This window comes from Chiloscyllium punctatum, chromosome 10 (assembly GCF_047496795.1).
Source record: "Chiloscyllium punctatum isolate Juve2018m chromosome 10, sChiPun1.3, whole genome shotgun sequence".
Classification (NCBI taxonomy): Eukaryota; Metazoa; Chordata; class Chondrichthyes; order Orectolobiformes; family Hemiscylliidae; genus Chiloscyllium; species Chiloscyllium punctatum.
In genome coordinates this window covers 67,686,037-67,698,802 of record NC_092748.1, presented here as the reverse complement: position 1 = coordinate 67,698,802, position 12,766 = coordinate 67,686,037, and the positions used below count along the sequence as shown (strand labels likewise).

At 40.4% G+C, this 12,766-nt stretch overlaps 1 protein-coding gene across 3 annotated transcripts in view; it reads right to left on the bottom strand.

Annotated features, from left to right (window-relative positions):
* Positions 1-12,766, bottom strand: part of LOC140482253 (protein TANC1-like) — a 245,970-nt gene that overhangs the window by 116,798 nt on the left and 116,406 nt on the right. For all 3 annotated transcript variants that reach the window (XM_072579410.1, XM_072579411.1, XM_072579409.1), the window contains 2 exons: positions 6,945-7,067; positions 1,589-1,870 (listed from right to left, as the gene is read on the bottom strand). In XM_072579410.1, coding sequence (XP_072435511.1) covers positions 1,589-1,870; positions 6,945-7,067 — 405 coding nt within the window. The remainder of the gene's footprint in view (positions 1-1,588; positions 1,871-6,944; positions 7,068-12,766) is intronic.

The window sequence follows — 12,766 nt, the reverse complement described above, 5'->3', positions numbered from 1 at the left end:
GTTGAATAGACAAAGTCTCTTCCTTGGGGTGGGGGAGTCCAGAGCTACAGGGCATAGGTTTAGGGTGAGAGGGGAAAGATATAAGAGAGATCTGAGGGGCAACTTTTCCACGCAAAGGGTGGTACGTGTATGGAATGAGCTGCCAAAGGAAGTGGTGGAGGCTAGTACGATTGTAACTAGCTAAAAAGGCATCTGGATGGGTATATGAATCAGAAAGATTTTGAGGGTTATGGGCCGGTTGCTGGCAGGCGGGACTAGATTGCATTGGGATATCTGGTTGGCATGCACAAGTTGGATCGAAGGGTCGGTTTCCGTGCTGTACATCTCTATGACTCTATGACTGAATGAAGTTAATATAAAAAAACTGTGAAATTAAACTTATTGCTAATAAGGTTCTTTGAAATCTAATTTATTAGATTACTCAGAGTGTGGAAACAGGCCCTTCAGCCCAACAAGCCCACATTGACCCTCCGAAGAGGAACCCACCCAGACTTATTCCCCTACATTTACCCCTTCACCTAATACTACGGGCAATTTGGCATGGCCAATTCACCTAACCTGCACATTTTTGGACTGTGGGAAGAAACCAGAGCACCTAGAGGAAACCCACGCAGACACAGGGAGAATGTGCAAACTCCACACACAGTTGCCTGAGGCGGGAATTGAACCCAGGTCTCTGGCACTGTGAGGCAGCAGTGCTAACCACTGAGCAACCGTGCTGCCCATTTAGAGGTCAAATCAAATAAAAAATATGCACATCCAATGTATACACACCTAACATCCATAACACTGAAGAGTGAAAGAAACAAAACACTGGAAATCATCATGAAGTCAGGCAAAACACTAAGACAGAAAGTAAATTAATACTTCAAGTTGATGCCCTTTCATCAGAACTGGAAAATACTAAAAGTGTAACACATTTTAAACAAGTATAGACCTGGAAAGGAGTGGCCAATAGTGGAAGAGATGAGCAGTAAGCACAAAAGGGAAAGCCTGTGCTGGAATGGAAGCAACTAAATAATAAAAGGGATGGTGGCATAGGTCAGAAGGGAGAGCAATAAGACAATGAAAGAAAAGATTGACCTCGAAGCGCTGCAATTTGCAATAACAAAATAATGACTTGCAGCTGCTGATTTAAAAAGTAAATTTGAGAAGCAACTAAAGTTTGAAATTGTAGAACTCATTCTGGGTACCAAAGATTACAAAATACATAAATTAGCAATTTCAACATTTTCTCTCCATATATCAAATTTCTGGCAACCACTTTATACTGATATCACAATGTGGAGGAGCTGGTGTTAGACTGAGAAGGACAAAGTTAAAAATCATACAACACCAGCTTATAATCCAACAGGTTTATTTGGAAGCACTCGCTTTCAGAGCACTGCTCCTTTATCAAGTATTGCATCAGCTACTTGAAGGAGCAGTGCTTTGAAAGCTACTGGTAACACATTGTTTACGTTCAAACAAAGAATGCATTTCAGTTCTGTACAATGATAAATTTTGATTCAATGGCCTGAAACAAATCCCCTTTGGGATCTTCCTGAGTTGAGTTCCATACTTCACATATTGCAGCCAAGAAACTTACTCTTTGAGATTACACTGGAACAATTTGATGCAATTTGTCTCATCCGACCTCCATGACAGCTCAGCGCCACCAGTCTTGAAATTATGGCTGTTTTCCCAAAACCAACATTTCCAATAATTACTGCTCCTTTATTCTCTGGAGTTTCTCCATTATGTAAGTTCTCATCTATCTTCTGGAACAGCCAATCCCGACCAATAAATATTGAATCTGTAGTAATGCTTGGCACCTCAAACAATAGTGGCTTTAATACAATATCAGCTGGCTTGTATGGAGAAAATCGCACTAAATAAAATTAAGAAAAGAGACTGGATTAATTTTCACTGATGTCTCAAAATTATGCTCATAATAGTACTATAATTTTGTTAGTCAAGTACATTTTACACTTAGTGTACAAGAACAAAGTTAAAACTTTTGCCAATGAAAAAACAAGTCTTAACTATATACTGCATCTGAAAATTTGAAGCAAAATCAAGCCAAAAACACTAGGTTACTCAGTGTCCAGAAATAGTATAGTTAATTACAGTTTGTATAATTTCAATGTTATGTTTTGAACAGAAAACCAATTTAGTATTTTGTGTGTTACCACAACACATATCTAATACATAAAATTTAATTAAAGACTGCATTCGTACAATGTCACCGTAATATATGCCATCAGGCAGATTTCAAAGAAATAGTAATTCTGATAATGCCAATATTAAATTCAGTTGCATTGAATTTAAAATTTAGTACCTAAACAGAAATATTCAAACCTTTTCTGTTAAATTATATTATATATTTATTACAATACATCAAGTTCAGATAAACAAAAATTCCACTTCCGTCAAGGATGTCTGCCACTCCTGCCAGCAAAAACAAATGCCTATGGTAATCCAAAGTTCTGTATTAATAACTCCAGATCAGCCAGTTATGCAAAATTGTTATATACCTCAGTCAATCAGAGCAGAATTAGGTCATGCTGGAGTGCAAACTTTCAGTGCTCTGGGTAAGTCATTTTACAAAAAGATCTCTCTAGAAGATAATGTTCAAACCATCAAATATGGATAAACCTATGAGAAAAACTTAGAAGATTTGTCAATTGGAGAAAATGAAGTTAAAAAGCAAGCGGAAAATCATAGTTCAAAGTGAAAAACTGGCATGGCTAAGGATTGGGAGTTTCCACCATTGAGACAGTCAACCATTCTGAAGAAAAAAATTCAACAACTTGGAACAATTTGGCAAGCAAGAATTTTCTCCAGCAAGGATGATGATGAGAATGGTTGCCAACCCCAAGATCCAAAATTCTCTGCTAATATGTTTCAAGGTAGCTCAAGTAAATAACAGTCCAGTCTGTGGTCCAATCCTGCAAGAAAGGGAAGTTACCCTGAAGGCTGGACTACAACAAGTTCATCTGCATCAAAGGACAGACTGAATCATAAGGCACGGTTATGTATTCCATGCAGTAGGAGTGCAACAATAAAGGCAAAATGGTTTTGCCATGTCCTGAATGAGTAATCACCAAGACATTTTTAACATAGATAAAATCTTTTAACAGGTCACTGATGTTTAAAGATAAAACGTGTAACAAAGAAAATACAGTACCCTGTGATTGCAAATGTTAAGACACTATCCACACAGCAGGAGGTTAAAAAAAAAGTCCCAAATTCTTTGAAGTTGAAACATTAACTTTTGTTTCTTTCTTCTCAGATGCTCCCAGACCTGCTCAGTTTCTCCAGTATTTTCAATTCAGATTTCCAAATTTTCTTTTCATTCACTTGTGGAATGTGGACATCGCGGGCTGGCCAACATTTATTGCATGTACCTCGTTGCCCTTGAGAAGTTGACGGTGAGTTTTCTTCTTGAACCACTACAGTCTATGTGCTTTAAGTAGACCCACTATTCTACTAGACAGTCAAGGAACGGTATATTCCAAGTCAGGATGATGAATGGCTTGAAAAGGAACTTTAAGGCAGTGTTTTCCTATGTAGCTGCTGCCCTTGTCCTACCCAATATAAATGGCCGTGGATTGGAAGGTGCTGTCTCAGGACCTTTGGATGATTTTTTGCAATGCGGCTTGTAAATAGTACACACTGCTCCTGACACTGGTGGTGAAGGGAGTGCATGTGGTGCCAATCAAGTGGGTGACGTTTTCCTGGATGGTGTCATACTTCCTGAGGCTTGTTGGACATGCATCCATCTAGACAAACGGGCAGTATTCAATCACACTCCTGACTAGTACTCAACTGGACCAACTCTATCAATACTTTGGTTACAAATGCAGGTTAGAGGCTAGGAATCCTGCAACAAATAACTCACCTCCTAACTTCCCAAAACCTGTCCAGCATCTAAAAGCAGAGAGTCAGGGCCATTATGGAACACTCCTCACTTGCTTGGTTAAGTATAACTCCAACATTCAAGCTTGATATCATCCAGGACAAAGCAGCCTACTTGATTAACACCACATCCAGAGAAACACCTACAACCAATGCATAGTAGCAGCAGTAGCAGCAGTATGTACCATCTACAAAATGTTCTGTAGAAATTCACCCAACTTGGAACTGTACATTGTTCTTTTACTATTAGAGTCAAAATCATAGAATTCCGTCCCTCACAGCTCTGTGGGGAACAGCATTTCAAGGAAACAGCTCACCATCACTTTCTCCAGGTCATGATGTGGAGATGCCGATGTTGGACAGTGGTGGACAAAGTCAGAACTTCCACAGCACCAAGTTACAGTCTGCTGCACCTTCAGGAGGTGAAATGACCTGATGAAGGAGCAGTGCTCCAAAAGTTATGATTTCAAATAAACCTGTTGGGACTATAACCTGGTGTTATGCAACTTCTGACTCTGTCCAGGTCAATTAGGGATGGACAATAAATGCTGGCATATCTAGAGACACTCACAAGCAATCAACAAATGAAAAAATTAGTTCAGCAAAGAAATTCATTTGCCATACCATTGCACAAAGCCAACTGCTGCATCTCACTTTTAATTAAGTGTGAACTGGGTGCCAATGAATCTAATCTTAAAAGGTAGGCCTCAAAAAAAATGCTGGCCTAGCCAGGGATATCTGCATGACATGAACCAAAAGAAATAAATAAGGCAGTAAAGCTCAGGTAATGTAATGTTTATGGAGGGCTCCCTCTATTTTGCGCAGGGGGATAGCAAGTATTGGCTGTATCTGTTCCAAAGGAAGAAAATCTTGCTCCAATTGAATAGGACTTTTATGTGACCATATACTCCATATTAAGGAGTGATATGCACACTGTGGAAATAGTTAAAAAAAAGTTTAATTTATGTGATTGCTGGGATGAACTGATCGTCTTACAAGGAAAGTTTCAGCTGCTTAGCCCTTTAGCCATTGAAGATTAGAAGAATGAGCGGTGATTTTATTCAAACAGAGGATTCTGTGGGGTTTGACAAGAGTGGATGCTGGACAATGTTTCACTTTGTGGAGGACTCAAACTAGAATGCAAAACTTCAGAATTAGAAGTCACCTTATTTAATATGGAGACAAGGTAATTTATTCTCTCAGAGATCTTTAAAGTTCTTTCCCTAGAGAGTTTACAAAGACTGTCATACGATGGTAAGCTCGAGACACTGGCGACTGGACCCCTTCATCCTCAAGGATAGCAAGTTTACTGAATTATTTTGTACTGAGTTCAGGGCGTTTTTATATATTCAGGCTCAGCCAGTAGCCCAACCATTTTTAGGAAAACAGCTAAAGCCTCTGCTGGGGGGGGGTTATTTCCTATTCAGCCAGTAAGAAGCAAGAGACAGGTGAGCAGCAATACTTGCTTGCGACAAGTCTAAAAGTAGCTGAAAAGGCATACTTTGACAGGCCCTCACTAGTTAAACTGCAGAGGATCACAGCGCTTCGGTATATGCTGAACTCCATGCTCACACGGACAGCCAAGAGGGGGTTTACATTTGCAAGTCAAAGGTTGTTTGAGCATGGGGATAAGCTGGGCAAGTACTTAGCATGCCTTGCTAGGAAAAGAAGTGCCAGGGATGAGCAACTCTAGATTTAAACTATGGGCGGCTAGGGACATGTCTTGTCTGGGTGATTTATTCAAAGGAGACATACTGATGTCTTTTGACCAGTTGGCTCGGAATTATGAATTGCCCAGTAGGTACCCCTTTCGTTTCTTTCAAATTAGAAACTTTATTCAAAAAGAGACCACATTTCTAACTGATTCTTGTAGGTCCAACATTGAGAAGAGAGTGCTAAGTGCTGAGGGTACATTTCACTTATGTACTTATCACTTATCACCTATTAGGAGAGGGTCCCTTGAATGAGACCGAATGGCTCTATAAGGATTGGGAGAGGGATTTGGACATTGAGACCTCTTCTGACATATAGGAGGATATCTGCGAAAATGCAACAGGACCCATGCCTTACAATTGAAGATTCTCCACAGGGTCCATCTGGCACCACAAGGCCTCGCTAAATTTAAGTGGGACCATCTCCAATGTGCCCCAAATGTAAAGTGGGTATGGGCACGCTTACTCATTGTCTTTGGTCCTGCCACAGACTGTGGGTATACTGGAACGCTGTGGTAGGCGAAATAGGGAAGGCTTTGGGGACAGAGGTGGAGATGGACTCGGGATTTTTTCTTCTTGGTTTCATTAGATGCACACAAAAAAAAAGGCTTTTCAATATCCTCACATTTTGTGCAAGAAAGAACATTTTATCAGGGTGGTGCTGGAAAACCCCCAGGGCCGGCGGCAGGTGTAAGCTAGTCATGGAGCACATCTCCTTGGGCTTTCTTAAGAGTATGGTGCACCATAAAACTGAGAATTTCTATAAAACATGGCGGCCATTTTTGGACAACCTGGGTACAGATTTTTTCCCCCCATATTACTAAGAGCCTTTATATAGCCATGGCAACTGTATGCAATGGATTTGGTATCCAGAAGGGAGGAACTACGAACATATGAACATGTATAAACTTATGCGCTCAATGATGGAGGATTATTGCTTTGTTTTGCTGAACTGTGTTATGGTTATTATCGTTAGATTTTCCTTTTTTAGCTTAGTTATTCGTTATTATTTATGTAATTAGCAGGTTTTTTTAAATACTGGTTTGAATTGGTTGATTTTGCATTTGTAATATTCAAAGGAAAAATTTTTCTTTTCGAATAAAAATATATTTTAAAAAATTATTCTGAAAGTAGGACAATTCACATTCTCAATAAGTTTGTTTCTATCCAAAGTTACTTACTGTATCTTGCAGGTTTTAAAGTAATAATGTTTTGAAAAATAATACAACGTTGTTTCAAGTTATATCATGAACCATGCTGCAATATTTCTAATATCTAAAAACAAATTTGTGGTTTATTACAAAAACATATGTATATGCAGCAATACCACACCTTTTACATTTTGTTGTACTCTTCCTCCAGCTGTGTTATGCCAAGGCATCCTAAAAGAGGTACGTAATGGTGCATTCCTTTCATCCAGGTAATTCAAATCTTCCAGCTTTGTTGAACTCGTGGCTGGGACAAGAAGTCAAACCATACAAAATCACTACCAGTCAAAACCATATCCAGGTACATCAAGATATGTTGTGCCAATCAAACTGAAAATTATTAACATTAGGCAAATCAATGACCAAAATGTGACAAATGTTATGCATCATGATAAATGTCAATATAAATCTGTTGTCTTTGATTTTAAGATATTTACAATTTCACTGAATTGCAAATTCAATACTTACACATTTAAAACCTGAGAAAACAATGGGTATGACCTTTCAAACTATTTTCCTTGATAGGGTCCAGGAATAATGAATCTTTTCACAAAACAATGATTTTTTTTTAAATCACAAAATTGCTACATAGCAGAAAGGTGCTCTGCACCAACAATTTAATCCAGATGACAGTCATCAACTTGTAATTACACTTGGCACATGCTCTGCAATGATGTCAGTATCCCAGAACAAGACAGCTTGAAAGATTAGTGCATTTCTTCATAGAGTTGATTAGTCAAGGCTGCAGAATGACAATGCAATTAAGTTCCAAAAGCTATTTCAAAGTACTAGTGCTCTGCAAAAGCATAAAGCGGGTTAATCGTGGTTTACATAATGCTGAACCAACCATCTGAAATTAATAGGTGTCGTGCAATGAATGAGAAGAGTAAACATGCAGGGAAATTGGTCAAGCATACAAGCTAGGCAGCCCTACTGGATACATCAGTTGGCTCTCAGCCACAACGTTTCTCATGGTTTTCACAGACAATTTCAGCGTACAAAACTGAAGTTGCGTTCTTACATTGTTGCACATATCAGTAACTCTTTTAATTCATAAAAATACTTTGATAAATTACTGAAACTACAAATTAAGCTCCACTGTAATTGCATTAAGTAGAATGTATACTACTGTAGCAAGAAATGAATACGGAAATAAAAATGTGATATATTAATAACTCTATGCAAAAAAGCATAATGAATCTTTCAAAACGCAACAAAGTCAGAGTCGTAGATATATACAGCACTAAAACAAACCCTTCCATCCAACTCGTCCATGCCAACCAGATATTCTTGATAAATCTAGTCCTATTTGGCCCATATCACTTCCCCAGCTTTTACATCAATTTTTTATTACAAATACTACGAAGAGATTACAATTTCAATATTATCTTTAATTTTCACACAGAATGACCTCACTATGAACATATATCATAAGGCACAAAATGAATTAATTAGTGAAATGGGTATTGGAGGCTTATTACCTTTTCTTAAAAAAGAAATTTGATGATCCTGCAACAAAAATCCAGATATTACCCATGCATTTATGAAGTCAAGTGTTGTATTTTAATGTCCCAAAACCATGTACTTTTTCTTCCTGCTCTGCAGTTTAATTAATTTAAGTCACCGGGCAATAGTCTCTTTTTGCATAGTCACACATTCAGAATAATGAAACATAATGCTTATGCATAACTTTGCCATTCTGCAGATTTTTTTTTTCATCTCTTGAACTTCAAACAATCTTAAGCAAGTCAAAATAAATCAGAGCACTGCTTCAGAAGCAGTGAGTAAACAGCTTTGAGCTCCACAAGTGTTCTTTTAAATAGAAAAAGATCTTTGCTTTTCAACCTATCCATGCTTCTCATGATTTTAATTCTATAAGATTACCCCCTCAGCCTCCAACACTTCAGGGAAAACGTCCCACCCTATACAGCTTCTCCCTACAATTCAAACCATTCGGTCCCAAATGTTTTCCTTGTAAATGCTTTCTGCACCCTCAAGTTTACCAATATCCTTCTGACAGAGTGGGACTAGAATTGTACATAGTATTCTAAAAGATATATTTTCAAGTCAGAATGGTGACTTACTCGAAAAGGGACTTGCAAATTGTTTTGCAATATACCCGATGCCCTTGTCCTTCCAGGTGGATGTGGGTTGTGGGTTCAGAAAGTGCTGTCTAAAGATCTTTGGTGAATTTCGGCAGTGCCTCTTGTGGATAGTACACACTATTCCGACTGAGCATCACTGGCACAGGGAATGGATGCTTATGGACGTGGTGCCAATTAAGCAGGTTGTTTTGTCCTGGAGGATGTCAAGCTTCTTGGGTGTTCTTGGAGCTGCACACATGCAGGCAAGTGGGACATATTCCATCACACTCTTGAATTGTGCCTTGTAGTTGCTGGACAGGCTTTGGAAAGTCAGGTGAGTTACTCACCGCAGTACTTCTAACCTCTGACATGTCCATGTAGGCACTGAGTTTGTGACAACTCCAGTTGAGTTTCTGATAAATGGTAACTCCAAGAATGTTGATTGTGGGTAATTCAGTGATGGTCATACCATTGAATGTCAAGGGGTGGTACTCAGATCGCCTCTTATTGGAGATGGTCATTGCCAAGCATTTATGTGGCGTGAATGTAACTTGTCACTTGCCACCCAGATCTTGACTCATTTGAACATGGGCTGCTTCAGCATCTGTGAAGTCACAAATGGTGCTGAACATTGCACAATCATCAGTAAACATCCCCACTTCTGACCTTATTGAGGAGGGAAGGTCATTGATGAAGTAGCTAAAGATGGCTGGGCATAGGACACTACCCCGAGGAACCCCTGCAGAGATATCCTGGAGCTGAGATGACTGACCTCCAACAAACACATTCTGATGCCAGCTATGACTCCAACCAGCGGAGAGTTTGCCTTCTATAACCATTGATTCCAGTTTTGCTAGGGTTCCTTGATGCCATACTTAGTCAAAGGCAGCCTTGATGTGAAGGGTTGTCACCACCATCTCACCTCTGGAATTCAGCTCCTTTGTCCATTTTTGAATCAAGGTTACAATGAGATCAGAAGCAGAGTGGCCCTGCCAGAAGCCAAATGTGCCATCACTGAACAGGCGCTGCTTGATAGCACTGTTGATGGCACTTTCCATCAGTATACTCATAACCAAGTGTACACTGATAGGACTGTAACTGGCCATGTTAGATTTATCCTGCTTTTTAATCAGGAATTAACTGGGCAATTTTCCACATTTTGGGGTTGATGCTAGTGTTGGGATTGTACTGGAAGAGCCTAGTTCGAGAAGCTGCAAGTTCTGGAAAACAAATCTTCAGGAATCTTGTCAGGCCCCATTGCCATTGTAGTATCCAAGACTACCAACTATTTACTCTCATCGCATGGAGTGAACTGAATTACCTGAAGACTGATATCTGTAATGCTTGGGACCACTGGTGGAGGCCGTGATGGATCATCCACTTGGCATTCCAGACTGAAGATTGCTGTGAATACTTCAGCCTTGTCTTTTGCACTAATGCATTGGGCTTCTCCTTCTTTGAGGATGAGGATATTTGCAGAACCACCTTCTCCAGTGAGTTGTTCAGTTGTCCACCACCATTCAAAACTGGATGTAGTAGGGACTGCAGAGCTTAGGTCTGATCTGTTAGTTGTGGGAACACTTAGCGCTGTCTATCGCTTGCTGTTTATGTTGTTTGGTATGCAAGAAGGCCTGTTTGGTAGCTTCACCAGGTTGACATGACATTTTCAGCTATGCCTGCTGCTGATCCAGGCATGCAGTTTCCATTGAACCAGGGTTGATCCCCAGTAATGTTAATGGTGAAGTGAGGGGTTATGCCAAGTAATGAGGGTACAGGTTGTGCTGGTGTACAGTTCTGGAGCTGTTGGTGGCCCACAGTTCCTCATGGTTGCCATTCTTGAGTTGCTAGATCTTGAAGTTTGACCCATTTAACACAGGTGATACTGCCACACATGATGGAGGATATTCTTAATGTGAATGCAGGACTTTGTCTCCCTGAATTCTGGATTAGTGGTGCTGGAAGAGCACAGCAGTTCAGGCAGCATCCAAGGAGCTTCAAAATCGACGTTTCGGGCAAAAGCCCTTCAAAAGCCCAGATTCCTGATGAAGGGCTTTTGCCCGAAACGTTGATTTCGAAGCTCCTTGGATGCTGCCTGAACTGCTGTGCTCTTCCAGCACCACTAATCCAGAATCTGGTTTCCAGCATCTGCAGTTATTGTTTTTACCTTTGTCTCCCCAAAGACTATTCCTTGGTCACTCTTACCAATGTTGTCGTGGACAGATACATCTGCAGCTGGCAGACTAGTAAGGATGAGGTCAATTATGTTTTCTTCCTCTTATTGATGCCCTTGCATATCTAGCAGCTATATCCTTTCAGACACCACCAGGTCAATCAATAGTGCTGCTGCCAAGCCATTCTAGATGCTGGACAGTGAAAACATCCACCTAGAGTATATTTTGCACGCTTGCAACCCTCGATGCTTCCGCCAACTGTTGTTCAACGTGAAGGAGTACTGATTCATCAGCTGAGGGAGGACGGTCCTGGCTACCAGCAGGGGTAATGTTTCCATTGTTTAACCTGAGGTCATGAGACTTAAGGACTTCCAGGGCAACTCATTCCAAACTGTATATCACTGTGCCATCATGTCCACTGGGTCCATCAGGCCAGTACAATACAACATATCCAGGGACGGTGATGGTAATGCCTGTGATATAGTGATACTCATAGAATCCTATCTCTCAGACAATGTCAGGCTTTGCTTAACTTGCCTATGAGAAAACTTCCAATTTTGGCACAAGAGAAAGAGATTAGATTAGAGATTAGATCCCCTACAGCATGTAAACAGGCCCTTCAGCCCAACAAGTCCACACTGCGCTTCCAAAGAGTAATCTACCCAGACCCATTCCCCGATCCGATATTTACCCCTGACTAATGCACCCTAACACTCTGGACAATTTAGCATGGCCAACTCACCAGACCTGCACATTTTTGGATTGTGGGAGGAAACCCATGCAGACACTGGGAGAACGTACAAACTCCACACAGACAGTTGCCCTCGGCTGGAATCAGCACCAGGGACCCGGGTTCGAGAGGCAGTAGTGCTAGCCCCCAAGTGTTAGTCAGGAGAACTTCGCGGGGTCAAAAGAAACTTTGTTTCTGCTATCGTCCTTTTTGGTGACTATGTCCATTCCAGGTAGACCACCCAGTTTCATTTCTTTGTTGAGACTTCATAGTGATTGATAAACTGAGTGGCTTGTTAGACCATTTCACAGGGTAGTTGAGAGTTAACTGTATTGCTATGGGTTTGGAATCACACAAAAGCCAGACCAGGTAAGGATGAGAATTTTCTTCACATGTAAAAATCACACAACATCAGATTATAGTCCAACAGGTTTGTCTGGAAGCACTGACTTTCTGAGAACTGCTCCTTCGTCAGGTGGTTGTGGAGTGTAAGATCATAAGACACAGAATTTATAGCAAAGTTTACAGTGTGATGCAATTGAAATTATATATTGAAAAATACCTGGATTGTTTGTTAAGTCTGTCATCTTTTAGAATGACCATTTGGGTTTCAGTTCTTTCATATGCAACTCAGAGACTTTTTGTTTAAAAGTTACATTCTCATCTGAATTTTAACAATAGGTGCCATGTCATCTCAGATTATGCACTGAAGATGTGAGGTGCCCTGTGTGAGGCTGTTTGTGCCCCAATGCCCAGACTGATTCTATTTCTAAAACAGGGATTTACAGAATCTTAAACGGATTCAGCAGTTTTTGAGCAAAATGAAATGTAATTCTGCAAGTGGCTGAGTGTGTGGGTGTGTATGTGTGAGTGTCTCAGAGAGGGTCTGTGTGAGAGTGCACGTGCGGGGGGGAGAGGGGGGAGCGAGAGAAAGAAAGAGAGAAAGACAGAAAGAAAGAGA